Source organism: Momordica charantia (genome assembly GCF_013281855.1).
Source record: "Momordica charantia cultivar OHB3-1 chromosome 11 unlocalized genomic scaffold, Mcharantia_2.0 BLBB01000011.1, whole genome shotgun sequence".
NCBI classification, from domain to species: domain Eukaryota; kingdom Viridiplantae; phylum Streptophyta; class Magnoliopsida; order Cucurbitales; family Cucurbitaceae; genus Momordica; species Momordica charantia.
Window position 1 is genome coordinate 9,217,781 of NW_028275159.1, and position 15,282 is coordinate 9,233,062.

Below are 15,282 nucleotides of genomic sequence, written 5' to 3' on the forward strand. Positions count from 1 at the left end.
ATTTTGTTAAAAGTAAGATAAATGTAAAGATAAAAATGATGATTAGTAATGTACAAAAAAATGATTAATTTTGCTTTTATGATTTACAACCTAGTCTAGTCCTTTTCACAAATCGCTTTTATTCTTCCACTTCTTTTTTAATTCAACAATATATAGAATAGTGACTTTTTGATCATAAATATTTATCTTGATCAATTGAATTATGTTCAAGTTACCAGAGCCTTTATTCACATAATGGTTTGGATAAGAAGTTAGGTTAATAACCCTGGTTAAATTTTTATTAATCGTTTAATAAAAAATTTAAATTTGTCGTGAAAAGTCAACTAATATTATTTTAGTAGTATTGAACATAATGTAATCGACTAAGTAGAAAACACCTGCTCATTTTTTTACGTAAATTAAAAAACGTCATTCATTCAATATGGTAATTAAGTTGAAAGGTTGGACTAAACTACCAAAACCAAATTGAAACTTGTAGAACAACGAAACCAAACTGAAACTTTTACAACTATAAATAGCAAATCAAGACTATGTCCTATCCTATCATAAGGACCAAATTGAAACTTCAATGTTTGAAAATGTATATCATACATATGTAAAACTGTACCCAAACTATAGAGGCTAAGTTGAATTTGCAACCTTAGAAAAGATAAAAGTGAAACCAATGACAAATGCTTGAGAAAATTTTCATATACTACCACTACTCTCATTTAAAAATGGCAACATCATAAAAAAAAATAAAATAAAAAAGTGGGATCCAACAACATCAAAGATTTATTTAAAAAGAAAAATTCATAATTTAAATATAGGGAATAAGTACCGAAATATTTCTCAAATTGTCACACATGCAACTACAAATATATGTCAACATGATCATAGCTCACAGTAAATGATATCTACTCCTTCATTAAAGGTCAGAGGTCTAAATCTCTATACCCTCAATGTGACATGTTAGTCGAGGATATACGCTGATTATGTAGTATTTGGATTGAGGCTCCAATATCAAATACTTCGACGAACAGCTACACAAGATCTTGTGTGGTATTAAACCCAACACACTCTAACACCTAAGTCAGATCTGGTTCGACTAAGTGGTCCAGTTCTAGTTTGGTGAAGAAGTTCCAACCTAGTCGAGTATAGTATAATCTAGTCGGGTGGTCTCGCTTGATCGAGTCAAGTTTGGTATGGTCAGGTGGTCTTGTCCTGATCGAGGCTCAACCCTCACTTCCATTGCATCAATTTTCACCTCTAACATATACATTAACCAACTGAATTAGGTTATATTATATATATATATATATATTTATTTATTTATTTATTTATTTATTGAAGAGGTCGTATAGTTTTGGGAAGAAAAAGAGGAAGCTAGAAACGTGAAGGGGGAGAAGGCGACAGCATAAGAAATTGCAATCCTCCATTATTGGCCCTCTCAATCTCCGAACAAACTCCATTCTTCTGCCTCTCAGTTGAAGGCTTTCAAGGCTTGAAGCTCCAAAAATGGAACTGGTTCCATACTCTGACCCACCTTCCCGTTCAAATTCCTCAAACCCTCCATGGCAGGACATGTTCAGATCTGCCTCAGTCCGCAAGCCCAGCCCCGACCCTCAGAAACCCAAATCTCCGCTTACCTCCGATTCCGATCCCATGTCCTCCTTCTCCGGCGATCCCCATGTCCGCCTCGCCCTCTACATCGCCATGGCCCACGCCGGCCTCGCCTTCGCCATCCTCATTCTCTACGCCGTCGGCCGCCTCCTCGAGTCCTACCTCCGCCCCCTCCAGTGGGCCGTCCTCTGCTCCATCCCTCTCCGAGGCATTCAGCAAACCCTTGAAGGGTTCTGGTCCGAACCCCTTCAAATGGGCCTCACCGAGACCCTTCTCGCCATCCCCGTCGCCTTTTTTCAGGTCTTCGTCGGAACCCTCGTTCAAATTCGCGAAGTTTGCTACCGGGTCGTTCTCAGAAGGAAGAAATTAGGGCATATCAGGCGGAATCAGAGTGTGTTTTCTAAATTGTTGCGATGGCTCGTGTCTTTCTGGATTTTTATCCTTGCTTACGAGAACCTTGGTGTTATTGGGTCTGTTTTGCTTCTTGGATTTGGGTTCTTGTTTAGTTCTAAGTCTGTAGGTTCCACTGTTCATTCGTTTCGTAGCTTGAGCTTTCGTCGTACGGCTGTTAGTACCTTTTTCACGAAGAGGGTTTTGGAAAGATTGAAAACCATTGTTGCAATTGGATTGATTGTTGCAATGATTGTTGGGTTTTTGGCTGGATTGGTGTTCTTCTCTTACAAGATTGGGGTTGAGGGGAAAGATGCTATGATTTCATTGAAACTTCATGTGGAGGAGAGCAATTATGCGGAGAGGATTGGGGTTAAGAAGTGGATGGAAGAGAATGATTTGCCTGGGATGATTGATAGTTACACCACCAAGTTTTATGAAGCAGTTTCAGAGCAGATCGATAGCTTGGCTATGCAGTACAACATGACAGAGTTTGTCACTGGGATTAAGCACTTGGCTTTGTCATCGTCCCGAGCCAACTCTTCGGGCCCTTCAACCTCGCTAATGACTCCATCGCCGTATACGCATAAGCTTATGAGCTTGAGGAACCGGATAAGTAACAAGGAATGGGGTCAGATTTATACAGAGCTGGATGATATTATTAGGGAGTTGATAATCACTAGGGAGGATTTAGTTGAGAAAGCAAAAGGATTAGCCGTCCAAGGGATGGATATTTCGCAACGAGTCTTTGCTAGTAGTGTATCGGTTCTAGGAGGCAGTGCGAAGCTTATGTTTTCGATTGGAAGTTCTATCATTTCGGGAGCGGCTGAGATTTTCAACTTTCTCTCTCAATCAATGGTGTTCTTTTGGGTTCTGTATTATCTCATCACTTCGGAATCTGGTGGTGTGACTGAACAAGTAATGCATATGCTTCCAATTAAAGATTCAGCCCGAATTCGATGCGTTGAAGTTCTTGACAATGCTATATCAGGTGTTCTTTTGGCTACAGCAGAGATTGCAATCTATCAAGGATGTCTTACATGGCTTTTGCTTAGACTATTTGAAATACACTTCTTGTATATGTCCACTGTTCTTGCATTGATCAGTCCACTTTTCCCAATTTTTCCTTCTTGGTTTGCAACAATTCCAGCTGCCTTGCAGCTACTGCTGGAAGGTAGATATGTAGTAGCCATCTGTTTGTCTATTATTCACCTCGCGCTTATGGATTATGGCACCTCGGAAATTAAAGACGACCTACCTGGCCACAGTGAATACCTTATGGGTCTTAGCATCATTGGTGGAATGACATTGTTTTCATCTGCATTGGAGGTGCGCTTTCTTTTCTTTTCTAAGACATTATTATGTTTGCCACACATTTTGGCTCGGAGAAATCATTGATGCTTAATGAGTGTGATCATTTAGTGTCCAAACTAGCTAATATAGGTTCTTTAAACAAGAACTGGTCTCAATTTCTTCTAAAAACTGTAGTAGTTCCATTTCCGAGGTGAATTCGTGTGGAATATGTTTAATTGTGAACCCCAAATAATTACCCAGTTTTCAACCAAGTCTTGGTTGTAGATATGATCCATTCTGAAGTGTTGTATGGAAATATGGACCTTCAACAAGGTGGTTTGAGACATCTGCTATCTGTTTTTTTTTAACAAGGACACAACTTCCAATAAGTTACAGAATCTCGCTAGACAAATCGCTTGCCCGCCCTAGAAGAATACAAAAACATCTTCCCAGTTCGAAACAGTTACGAAAAAATGAGCAGTGTTCAAACTCCTTATATAAAGAAGTTCAACAAAAACTTTCTATTTTGCAAGATCAAAAACCTCTCTCCCCTGCTTGGAAGTACAAGTACCTCTAAGGTTCAAAATGATCACAAATTGAAGTTATTTTCATTCTGACTTTGCTCCAAACTTGCAAAAAAAAGGAAAAAAGGATGTTATAGAATTCCATTTTCTTTTCCAATTTGTTGGCTTACTGCCTTGTCTGATTGTTCTCTTATTACCCTTACAGGGTGCGATTATGGGACCGTTGATTACGACTGTCGTGATAGCTCTCAAGGATTTGTATGTGGAATTTGTTCTTGGTGAACAGAAGGGGAAGGAGGAGAAGGAAAAGGAAAAGTGCAACTAGACAGCAGTTATTTTTGTCTGTAAATTGGTCTTCTGACCAAGCTTATGGTTTCTGCAAACTCCCTCCATTCTTTTGTGATCCATTCCCACAGCTGCAAGTACTGCCCATTGAATTGTAAGAAATCTGTAAGTTATGTTTATTTATTATACTGGTTCTATGGTGTCTCTTTCTGTCTCCATTTTTTCACCTGTAAAATCAATTTGTTTATGAGAGAAATATATAAAAGTCAGATTATTATTTGTTGTATTACTTTCTCAGAGGCTTGTCATTGTATTCATGGTCTCGATCAGGTCAGGATGTAGTCGTCGTCTTTCCTGCCTCTTTTTTTGTCAATGAAACTGAATAAAGCATTCAAATTCTGGAAATGAGGCCAGAAAAAAACCTGTAAAGTTTGAAGGGAAGGTTTTTAGTCCATTCGTTCTGGCAGTTTGTGTAATTTGAATAGTTGAAAGATTAAATGTATAATGAAGCTGAAAGAATCAATATTTTGTATGGAGAGAGGTTTTCAGTCAAGTTGTCTTCCCCATCTCCATTTTCGCCATTTTAGAATGAGTTTGAGATAACTTTTAGAAGGGAAGAAGGTACTTTTTATCAACTTGTAACATTTTTTTAGTTTATCATGATGTTAAAACTTCTAAAAGAATTTTAATACTTCGATAGGAAAGTTGTTAGAGATAGTTGTTATAAGTAGAATGAGGGTGTAAGGATCAAGGTATCGGGGAGGGTTCAGGTATCTCGAATTACTTGATAGTTATTGTAGTTCTTATATCTTGTTATATTTCAATATATTTCTTGTTTTTTTAGTACACAATATATTTCTTGTTCGGGTTCTATCAATGTGCTTTAATTATAAGTAGTTTAGTAAGGTGCATTGTTTTGATGTTTAGTTATACATTTTATGAGCAGTCTAGTTAGCAAGGGCATGGAGTGTCTTGGTCATAATGGCTTAGAGGTCTCAAGTCCGAATCTTCTGGTAAGCTTAATACGGCAGTATAGGGGACGACTCTCCGTGCTTTTTTTTGTCTCAAGAGCACTTGGACATAAAGCATTATAGAAGCACTTTCTCACCAAATTTTTTTTAACCTGAACTCATTTAGTTTGTCTGTATTCAAGGGGCAGAGTTGTTTTAACTTAGAATCATGAAGACTGTGTTTAGGTACAGAGTTGTGTAGCTTGAAGTTGTATAAATTGGATATCGGCTAGTTAATTTTCTTTTAGTGCAGTTACCATTAGAGTTAGGACTGCTTTAAATAATTTTCTTTTAGTGCAGTTACCATTAGAGTTAGGACTGCTTTAAATTGGTAAAAGTGCGACGTCTGAGACTTTGCAACTTCTTAAAAACCAAGATAAACTAGTTAGGTAATCATAGTTACTAGAACTTAAGAGACTGAAATTAAACTTTAGGGACCGAATTAGAAATACGGGTAGATCTCAGCATCTACGACCATATTATAACCAAAGTTTTGTTATCAAAATAAAACTTTAAATGACAATCATAACATTTTCTTGTAAATTATAGTAGTAGATAACCATGAACCACCAACAACAACTAGCATTCTAGGCAAGTCTTTAACCAAACGCATCAAACTTACCACTGTGAATTATTATAGTACATTCAACTACTTCAATGAGTTGATCAATTTGTCACACGAGTTTTACCACACCTACCATCTTCCTATTTTATCTTAATTTTTATTCTCTTACTTTCTTTTCATTAATGTCAATGTCTCACTCGTCTCAGCTGGAGTGCAAGTATAGTTCTAACTGATTTAAACATGTATTCCAATCTAAAAGTCGGGGATTCGAATTTCCACGCCCATATGTTAAAAGAAAGATGAAAATGAATGTCAAAATAAAACTACAAATTTTCATGTCATCAAGTATTAAATTTTTAAATTTTCAATATGGAAATTATATTAATATTAATAATTTTTAACGTATTCGAAAGAAGTGAAATACTTATTTGTTAATTTAAATATTTGTTATGAATTTTTTTATTTTATATTATTTTTAGAAATATCCATCGAAATCAATGTTTTATTGATATTTTTATAAAATTGAGACCGCAACATTTTTATTGACATGGACATTTAAAACATAGGTATTCATCATGCACATCCTTGAACCTAATCGGCCAAACTCTAGATATATATAACTTCTGTTTATGCAAGAATGTGCACAAAGTCAAAATTGGTCAAGCTCGAATTCGGTCCTCGTTCCGACCTGAAACTCTAAGGGAAGACCTGCACAAGAAGGCAAAATTTCCGACGCTCAAGTCAGTAAGCAGCTCGGATTCAATATTAAGTTCGGGTTGCGACAGACGGTTACCCTGATCGGATTTGAGGTCGAACCTATCGGGTTTAAGCAAATTGAACCCAGACAGTTGATCTCAGGGATTGGTGATTTCAATAGTAGAAATGTTTATTAAGCCCTTCACTTCGGCAGGTTCCGAGGTGGAGCTGCATTGAAGTCCTATCAGGGCACATGCCCTTTAATGAATCACCATCCTCCACATGGCAACCAGGTTTTCATCCCCAAATGAAAAAATTTGCCCAATTTGGAACCATATACATTATATGAATTATATAATGGAATTTTAGTTTGTTATATCCCTAAGCATTTGAATCAGCTTACGCACACTTCGATTAATCTCATGACACAACCGTCTAACCCTGCAATATTTAGTATCGAAAAATACATAAAATTAATTCTTAAGATTAGTAGCCGTCATAAATTAACTATAATTAATAAGGTTAAGAAAACCATTGAAAAAGTAAGGAAAAACCAACTTTAATCCCTAAACTTTGCAAGGTTAATCAAACTGCCCTAAATTTTAATTTCATGAACTTGAACCTTATATTTAGATAAGTACGACAGTTTTTACCTCAGATAAACTTTCTCTCAAATTCGTTCACTGATTTTAACAAAAAGCAAGGTAAAAATCTCCCAAAACTCATTTAAATAAAGATCAAGTCTTGAAAATTAAGTTTTAAAAAGCAAGGTAAAAATCTCCCGAAACTTCAAGTCTTTGTAAGTTAAGTTCGAACAATTCACAAAATCAATCATTGAATAAACTGAAAATACCACTCAAGTTTTATATATCTTTCTCTAAAACTTGTTATGTTTTATAATTTTGGAACGAACATAATATATAATATATAATATGCATATATATAAATATATAAATAAATACATATATACAAGTAGTAACATTTATTCATGCTTTAGGTAAAGATTGCAACAATTATCAAGTTACTCCGTTCCAAATTCATTTTTGGAGTGCTTTTTGATTAATTTTGGACCTTAAGAAAAAGTTATTTATACTATTGCCCCACCGGAAGAAAAAGGGAGGAAATCTTCATGTTTATTGAAACTTCAAAGTAATTATTATAAATCATAATGTGTTTGAAAATTTAAACACAATGAGACATAAAAATAACATAGACAAAAGGTTGAAAATCGATCAAATCAGTTCACTTATAATGAACAAGACAAAGATGAGTTTGATCAATTTATTTTTGTGGTTAATTAGAAAAATGTCATATTCTTGATGGTTTTTTTTTTTTTTTAGAATATTAATATTCTCCATGAGTTTGAATTCAAAAGGAATAAATAGATCATGGGCGACTATATTACAATTTTATCAATAATTGAATCAATCTTAAAAAAAAAAAACATTGCAATTTCTATTGGGACCTTTTTTTTTTAATATTATGGTAGTTAAAAATAGATATTTATGAAACACTCTCGTTTTCAAGTGATCAGGTGGAGATTCAAACTCACAACATTTTAGTTGGAAATAGGTATCTTAATTTTTTACATGAAACATATAAAATAATAGCGTTGGATATATAATTTGATCATATTGTTTGTGTCATTTTTTAGTTATGTCATCTACTTTTTACAAGTTTAATTTCAATGTTTAAAATGATGATATCACATAACGTACATTTTATTAATTGAATTTAATAATACACGTACATGTCCACCAAGAAAATAAATAAACCTTCCAACTTTATATAACTTAGGTGACCTACCACTTATATCTTCATAAAAATACTTAGTTTTAAATTCAAAGCATCAAATTCTTTTGTTTTTTAAATTATAAGATAGCAAAACAAATTACAAAATCGTATCACATTGAAAATTTCAGCTTAGACATAATTTCCTTTTTTAATGCTTCATGAATGTAAGAATTATATTGAAAAAAAAATTAATACATAGAAAATGAAATTGAGACTTTGGAAACATCAAGAATAAAACTAGAAAAATTGTACATAATAAAAAATTATATATGTAGTTTAAATTAAATATCAAATAATTATATGACAAGTTGTTTTTTCCATTTTGCCCTTTGACAATATGCCACGTATCGAGCAGGCAAGGAATTGAGTGTCCAAGTATAACTGTATAAGCTTATGACGCAACTGTAATTTTCATATAGTTTTCACAAATTGGTTGGTTGGCTGATTCGGCCGGTGGGTTCTCGCCACGTGTCCACAGAAATTTCCCGTAACTACGGAATTCGGAAGTTTGGATTTGATAGGGATATCACCAATATTATTTTACTTATATCTTAGGTTCCCTAAGTTTTGATCCACTAGGAAAAGACTAAACATTTATAGTTGAATGTTTCTTTTTCTAGTACAATAAATGGAGATGGAGGATTCGAACTCAAGACGTTTTAGTCGAAGATATGTGTCAATTATCACTGAATTAAGTTTATGATGACATAGTTGATTAAAATATTAAATGGAGGAATAATTATCTTTGTTACGGCTCCTTGAGCCTCAACCATAGACAATTTAGTATTATCATCTTCAACTACTGTTTGTAGTTATTCAAGTAAGCTGCTGTACTTTACGAGCTAAGAAGTTATAGTGTCGAAAATCATGTGTAAGAGCTACTAGGAGCAATTTCCTACGACTTTCCTTGAAATAAGATAGATTAGAATGTCCTATTTTTGGCATAGAGCTTTGACGATGATTCAACGAAATTGGACTCAAATGAGTTTGCTATCCTACAACACCAAACTTTAGACTTTTTAGTCAAAACCTTCATTGAAGCAAATTTCAATAAGTCAAAGGTGAATTTAGTCGCTTGGTAGTCCAATTCAAGTTAGACAAAAAAAACCACTTAGCTCGAGTAAAATGAGGGTTGGCTCCAGTGAGATCAAATAAGAAGCCACCTAACCTAACTCGATGAGTCATAGAATAACGTCGAAGATCATGAGAGACTAGGAAACCATCTAACTAGCTCAAGTGAATCTTTACACCATGTGAGATGAGAAAGTTGCAAGGTCAAAAGGCTTGATAGGACTTAAGGTTCGAGGAAGTCACATCAAGCATGACAACTAGTCGAGTTTATATTGGACGAGATTGATGCACAAACAATGCAATTGGTGGCATGCTGACATGTTTTATGATGAACTAACGTACCACAAGCCTGCATAGTTGTAGCGACAATTACATTATACCTTCAATCATTCACACCTCTACCAAGCATCCTAGATAATCATCCTGTATTTTCTCTCTTATATATATGACGATGATGAATATCATATAAAGATATAGATAAGATATAAGGTAACAAATATCTTTCTTAAAAAACATTATAATATTATACACACCAAAGTTTTAAATTGTGATAAAAATACCAAGATTTCATTTTTTTTTTTGAAATATCAATAGATATTTCTATAAAATTTATAATAAATATTTAAAATAATAAATAAGATTTATGTTGGCTCATATCTTTCCGGAATCTTTTGGATTTTAATGTTTTTAAATAAGTTAAAATATATTAATATTAATATTATGTTCATATTAGTGATATTTTATTGATATTTTTTATATTTCACTAATATTTTTGATACTATAAAAATGTCAACTCGCCTCTAGTACCAATGTCAAATCTATAAACATATAAAAATATCGATATTGTTATCGAAATAAAATTTAAGTTAAATCTTAAAAAGAAAAAAAGAATACTCATCCAAAGAAGCAATAAAAAACACACTCTTTGTCTCTAGTAGATAAAATGGGTATTATTCTCCACAATCTCTCTCCCAATAATGAAGCAATCAAAAACCCTAAAATAAAACACTGCCCCCACAGTGGCCACACATCCCATCTTCCTGATGTTGATGCCTTCTACAGATTGAATTGCAATTGAATTCCCAATCCAGAGAGAAGAATCAAGGGAAGTTCTCATTTTGTTGTGTCTGCGTTTTGGATTAGCTCTCCACGTTGCATTTCCCATGGGCGGCCCACGCCGAGCTTCCCCTCTCTTCAACAATGGCGTGTGGCCATCCGCCATTCCCTCTATGCTTTAAATATCTGCCCCTGAGGGCCACTCCGCCCCCCACCACCCTTCAATCTTGCTTGTTGGATTTGGTGGCCAACCATTCACCGTTGAAAACACCCTTTTCAAAACCAAAAGAAAAAGGGTAATGAAATTTGAAAAATCTTCAGTTACTGTACCCGCCATCTGTAATCTTTCTCTCCCTTATCCACTCGAAACCCCATGTGGGTTTTTCTTTTTTATATGTATTTCTTTTGAATCTTGCAGGAGTATCTGGATTGATAAGGGTGGAGGGCTGATTGAGACACAGGAAGATTCGCGGTTCAACTGTTGAAGAAAACGGTTGATCTCTTCATTCTCTTGGGGATTTTGGTTTTTGGTTTGGCTTTTGCTTGTTGAATTGACGAAAACTTTAAGGAAGTTAGGCCAACGCTTTGGCGTATTTCTATACCCTCTGATTTCACTTGTAATCAAAGTAAGCGAATCTTGGGTTTCTCTGTTTGTTGATTTTTCTGGTGACCCTCTGCGACCCAACTCCACCTTCCCTGCCTTCTTCTTTCCCAACCATTTTCGTCGCCTTCTCTTGTCTTTTGCTTCTATATACCTCAAAATTCTTTGTTTCTTCAAAAGAATACGACCCATCAAAAGCTTCTTTCATCTCGGGTTTTATGCACGATAGGTGTTTGAAGTTTTGCCTCACTGAATACCTGAAAGTTGGGACATGAGACTTTCATGAATTTGAATCATTAGCTTTTGCCCCAAAGTGTGTTCCGTTTCTTTTTTAATCATTAAGGGCAAAACTTGTGTGATTTTGGTTGTCTTCATCCTTGGACTGGCCCTTCGGTTTCAGTTATTCTTTCATGAGAACCCCCTGTTTCTATGTTCATCTTTCCAACTTTTTCAAGTCCAGGTAGTTTAGTTTGTCGTCTTGTTCTAGATAAGAAGCTTGGTTGGTTTTAGCTGGAAGAGATCATTTTTTGCAATGATTCATTCTGGTTTCTTCCTTTCTGGTCCATCATTTAATTCCGATGCTACTACTTCTTTTATTTCGATTTCGGTGTCTGAAGATGATGGCGCCACGGCTGACGATATCAGAAATGAGACATCTGATTCCCTCCCCCCTTCTTTCTGGGTTAGAACAGCGATGAAAGCATCAAGAGCCAGATGGTTCATTTTCTTGAGAAGAGTTTTCCACTACCAGAACGGATCGAGATCTGATCTTGGGCCAAATCCTTTCAATTCAAGTGCGTGGATGGCGATGGAGCTTGTAGCTCTGTTGTTTCAGCTGATCATCTCAGTGTTTACTCTTGCTATTTCACAGACTGAGAGGCCAGTTTGGCCTATGAGATTGTGGATAGGTGGTTATGATCTTGGCTGCCTTCTTAGCCTATTGCTTCTCTACGGCCGCTATCGGTATCTCTATCTAATGCAAGGAGATGGTAACAGCCTTTTGGATATTGAACAGCAGAGAAGCAATGAATCGTCGAGGTATTCAAACATGCTAGTTTCCTCTTAATTGATTTTCGGCAGAAATCATAATCATGAAATATGTTGGATTATATCCTGAGATATTTTAGAATAGACAAAGTAACTTAGGATCTCATGTTCTAATTAAACTTCTTCTCGGAGCATTTCCAGGGCAAAACTTTGTACAGTTCATGAGTCTTTATTTATCAATACTCAGAAACTCAGTTCATGAGTCTTTATTTAGCAATACTCAGAAACTCAGTTGAAGAATGAAAGGTTTTATTCATGACCCACAGGATTAGAAGTTCTTAAATTGTTTGAGTAAATGAAAATAAGTCAAGGCAGACTTTTGGGTTGCTTTGGCTTAAATATTCAAAAAAGTCTGCATATGCAAAAATGCAGAACTTTACTCTTTCCTGCTATATTGATGTGCAACCTTTTTGCACCTCTATCTCACTACTTTTATTCAACATGTCATTCAGGTACTCACATTTGACGAACAAATGTCGGACGTTACTCGAACTTTTCTTTGCGATATGGTTCGTAATGGGTAATCTTTGGGTCTTCGATTCTCGCTTTGGCTCGTTCCAAAGAGCTCCCAAGCTACATCTCCTATGCAGCATCCTGCTAGTTTGGAATGCCATCTGCTACTCTTTCCCATTCATTCTGTTTCTGCTGCTATGTTGCTGTGTGCCATTGATTAGTAGCCTTATAGGATATAACATGAACATGGGATCAACCGAAAAAGGAGCGTCAGATGATCAAATTTCCCAGCTACCATCCTGGAGATACAAAGCAGTTGACTCCAACATCAAACCTGGAAATCAACCTGATAGCCATACAGGACCCCCAAAAGAGGATCCAGTAAGTAATATTTCTTCTTCAAACCTTTTCTTTTTCTCGTATTTGCTTTTCCAAACGACGGGAATTAAAATGCTTTTGTTTGCCTTGCATTTCTCAGGAATGTTGCATTTGTCTTGCCAAGTACAAAGACAAAGAAGAAGTGAGACAGTTGCCCTGTTCTCATGTGTTTCATCAAAAGTGTGTAGATAAGTGGCTTGCTATTACATCTTCGTGCCCTCTCTGCAAGCAACAACTTCAAAGATAGAAAACCAAGAAACCAGCAGTTTAAGTGAGTGCTGCTGCTTTAGGTTTTTAAATTCATTTTACTTTTCCTTTTTTTCCTCCAAAAGGAAAATTCTTCATTTTTCACTATTTTGTGAGTTAGATGAATTTAGAATAGAGTCTCGCATGGTTACTTGAGTGAGGTCTTGTGCTCACCAGTAAACCAAAATATACTGAATGTTACATGTACTAGGAAAATGATGCCTTATTTGTAGATATTGTGAGAACTATAGTATTTGCCTGATGAGTATAATTACAAACCAAGTGTGCTTTTTCCCACTTTACACCTTGTACTTATTGTTATTGTTGAACTGTTGCCTGTCCACATCCCGACCCTGAACCCGAACCTGGCATGATTAGCTTGGAAAGTTTGTATGAAAAAATCTAGTACGAGAAGAGAAGGAATCTCGAACAATCAAAGATCGAACAAATATGATGCTTCCATGCAATTCTCCCTAGGAGCAAGTTTAGATGGTCACTTTTCGAGGTAAAGAAGGACCAAGGTAGTTTAATATTGGAGGAGGCTCTTCATTACCCTCCGTTTAGGGATAAGGATCAGTTTTTGTGGTAGGCGGGTTTCTTTGTGTACTCTAGATTTTGTGGTACGAATGAAACGACAGGATTTTTTAGAAGGGTAGAGGGATCGAGGGAGGTGGTTGACACCTTGTTCGGTGTGTAGAGGGATCCAGGGAAGTGTTTGACACCTTGTTCGGTTTCATGTCTCTCATTCGGGTTGTGTGTCCATAGGTTTCTAATTACTCTTTAGAAAATCTTATCTGATTGGAGTCATTCTTTTAGTTTGGCTCCAAAAGTTTAGAGAGCCACAACAGATGCTAAAACACATGTTTTTGAAATTTGAACTCATTTAACTTCAATTCGTTACCATCCTACATTGTTGCTGATCGAACAGAAGAACTTGGTCATTTTGTGGCACTAATACTTGGCCCTCATGTGGAAGAAGATTTCATTTGGATGTTTGAAAGTTTAAATATCAAATATGATGATGACGATTGAAATAGTTCTTTTATTCAATAGTGAAAAATAATCTGTTTGAAGTAGAAATGTTATCGAGATGGGTGGGACGGAGATAAGGATGGCTAACCTATCTCCGACCCCATTTCATTCCCCATCCTCTACAAAATTCTCCTATCCAAGGTGGGATTCCTCACAGGTAACTCGCCATGAAGAACGTGGGATTCCTCACGGGTAACTCGCTGGGATGAGGTTCTCTCTGGAAAATTATTTTATTCTTAAAGTTTTCTAAGAATGCCTCATAATTCATTAAAAAAAAACAAATCATAAAATTTAAATTTCACTAATTTCAAAAAGTCTTAAAACGTAAACATCACAACAATATCTCGTAACTTTTACATACAAATAAATAGTGATGGAGAACATATTCCCCATTTGCATCCTGTTTAGGTCATGGGAAAATTTTTCTCCTCACCTCCACCCCACACCCCCACCCCACATGACTCTTAAATGGGGATCTCCCGCCTCGCTTGGGGTAGGTCTCTGCAAGCCGTAGGAAAAAGTAACATCTCTAGTTTGAAGGTCGAACATGAAAATTTGCTTACCACAGTCCAATTGATTCCTACTTTTCTTTCTTTTTTCAACTGAAACATGTTTTTCTTTCTTTCAAATTTTTTTTGGGGAACGATATCGATAGCAAATGAACTTTGAATCCTTGAACTAGTTGAAACATCAAACAAATGTTGTTACATGAAAAGATTAGAGGATATCTAATCTTTGAGTAGGAATCCTCTCCTTTCCAACCTTCAAAACACAGATTTATGAACCAAGTTAGAAGTTAGAACAGGCAATCAATATCAAGATCAACATTATACCTATAGTTTTAAATTTAACGATTTTTCTTTTTGGCAACAACATCAAAATTTCTTGTTAAAGAAAATGATTCTCCACCACTCAAATTCTTGTACTAACAATCGTAATAATTATAACATTAAACTCCAACGACTTATACTTCATTAAAAAAAAAAAGTTTAAAATATGACTTTTAAATCTTTACAACCTTAAACCATGTTTGTTGCATCTTAATTAGATCTCGTTAATATTGCATTTAAAAGATTCTACCACGTATGAGAATTTTTTATTAACGATTTTCAAACAGAATCATAATCGAGGATATATTTTTTTTTTGAGCGAAGTATAACCCACTTGATTCCAACATTTCCCTCTAATATTTTGTTAATCTTGCGGGTAAAACAATCCACACGTGTGAGAATTGTTTAT

At 35.4% G+C, this 15,282-nt stretch overlaps 2 protein-coding genes across 3 annotated transcripts; both read left to right on the plus strand.

Annotated features, from left to right (window-relative positions):
* The first annotated feature begins 1,338 nt into the window (after positions 1-1,338).
* On the plus strand, positions 1,339-4,383 carry LOC111010477 (transmembrane protein C9orf5 protein). The gene is made up of 2 exons (XM_022283927.2): positions 1,339-3,321; positions 4,015-4,383. Exons 1-2 carry the CDS (start codon positions 1,498-1,500, stop codon positions 4,132-4,134), a joined length of 1,944 nt encoding a protein of 647 aa, XP_022139619.1. The 5' UTR covers positions 1,339-1,497; the 3' UTR covers positions 4,135-4,383.
* A 5,799-nt stretch (positions 4,384-10,182) lies between these two features.
* Positions 10,183-13,308, plus strand: LOC111010402 (RING/U-box superfamily protein). Of its 2 annotated transcripts, XM_022283794.2 has the most exons (4): positions 10,183-10,582; positions 10,705-11,925; positions 12,387-12,768; positions 12,866-13,308. In XM_022283794.2, exons 2-4 carry the CDS (start codon positions 11,420-11,422, stop codon positions 13,010-13,012), a joined length of 1,035 nt encoding a protein of 344 aa, XP_022139486.1. In that variant the 5' UTR covers positions 10,183-10,582; positions 10,705-11,419; the 3' UTR covers positions 13,013-13,308. The 2 variants fall into 2 exon arrangements, with proteins under 2 accessions (XP_022139486.1, XP_022139485.1); XM_022283793.2 differs by having other exon boundaries at positions 10,183-11,925.
* The last annotated feature ends 1,974 nt before the right edge of the window (positions 13,309-15,282 follow it).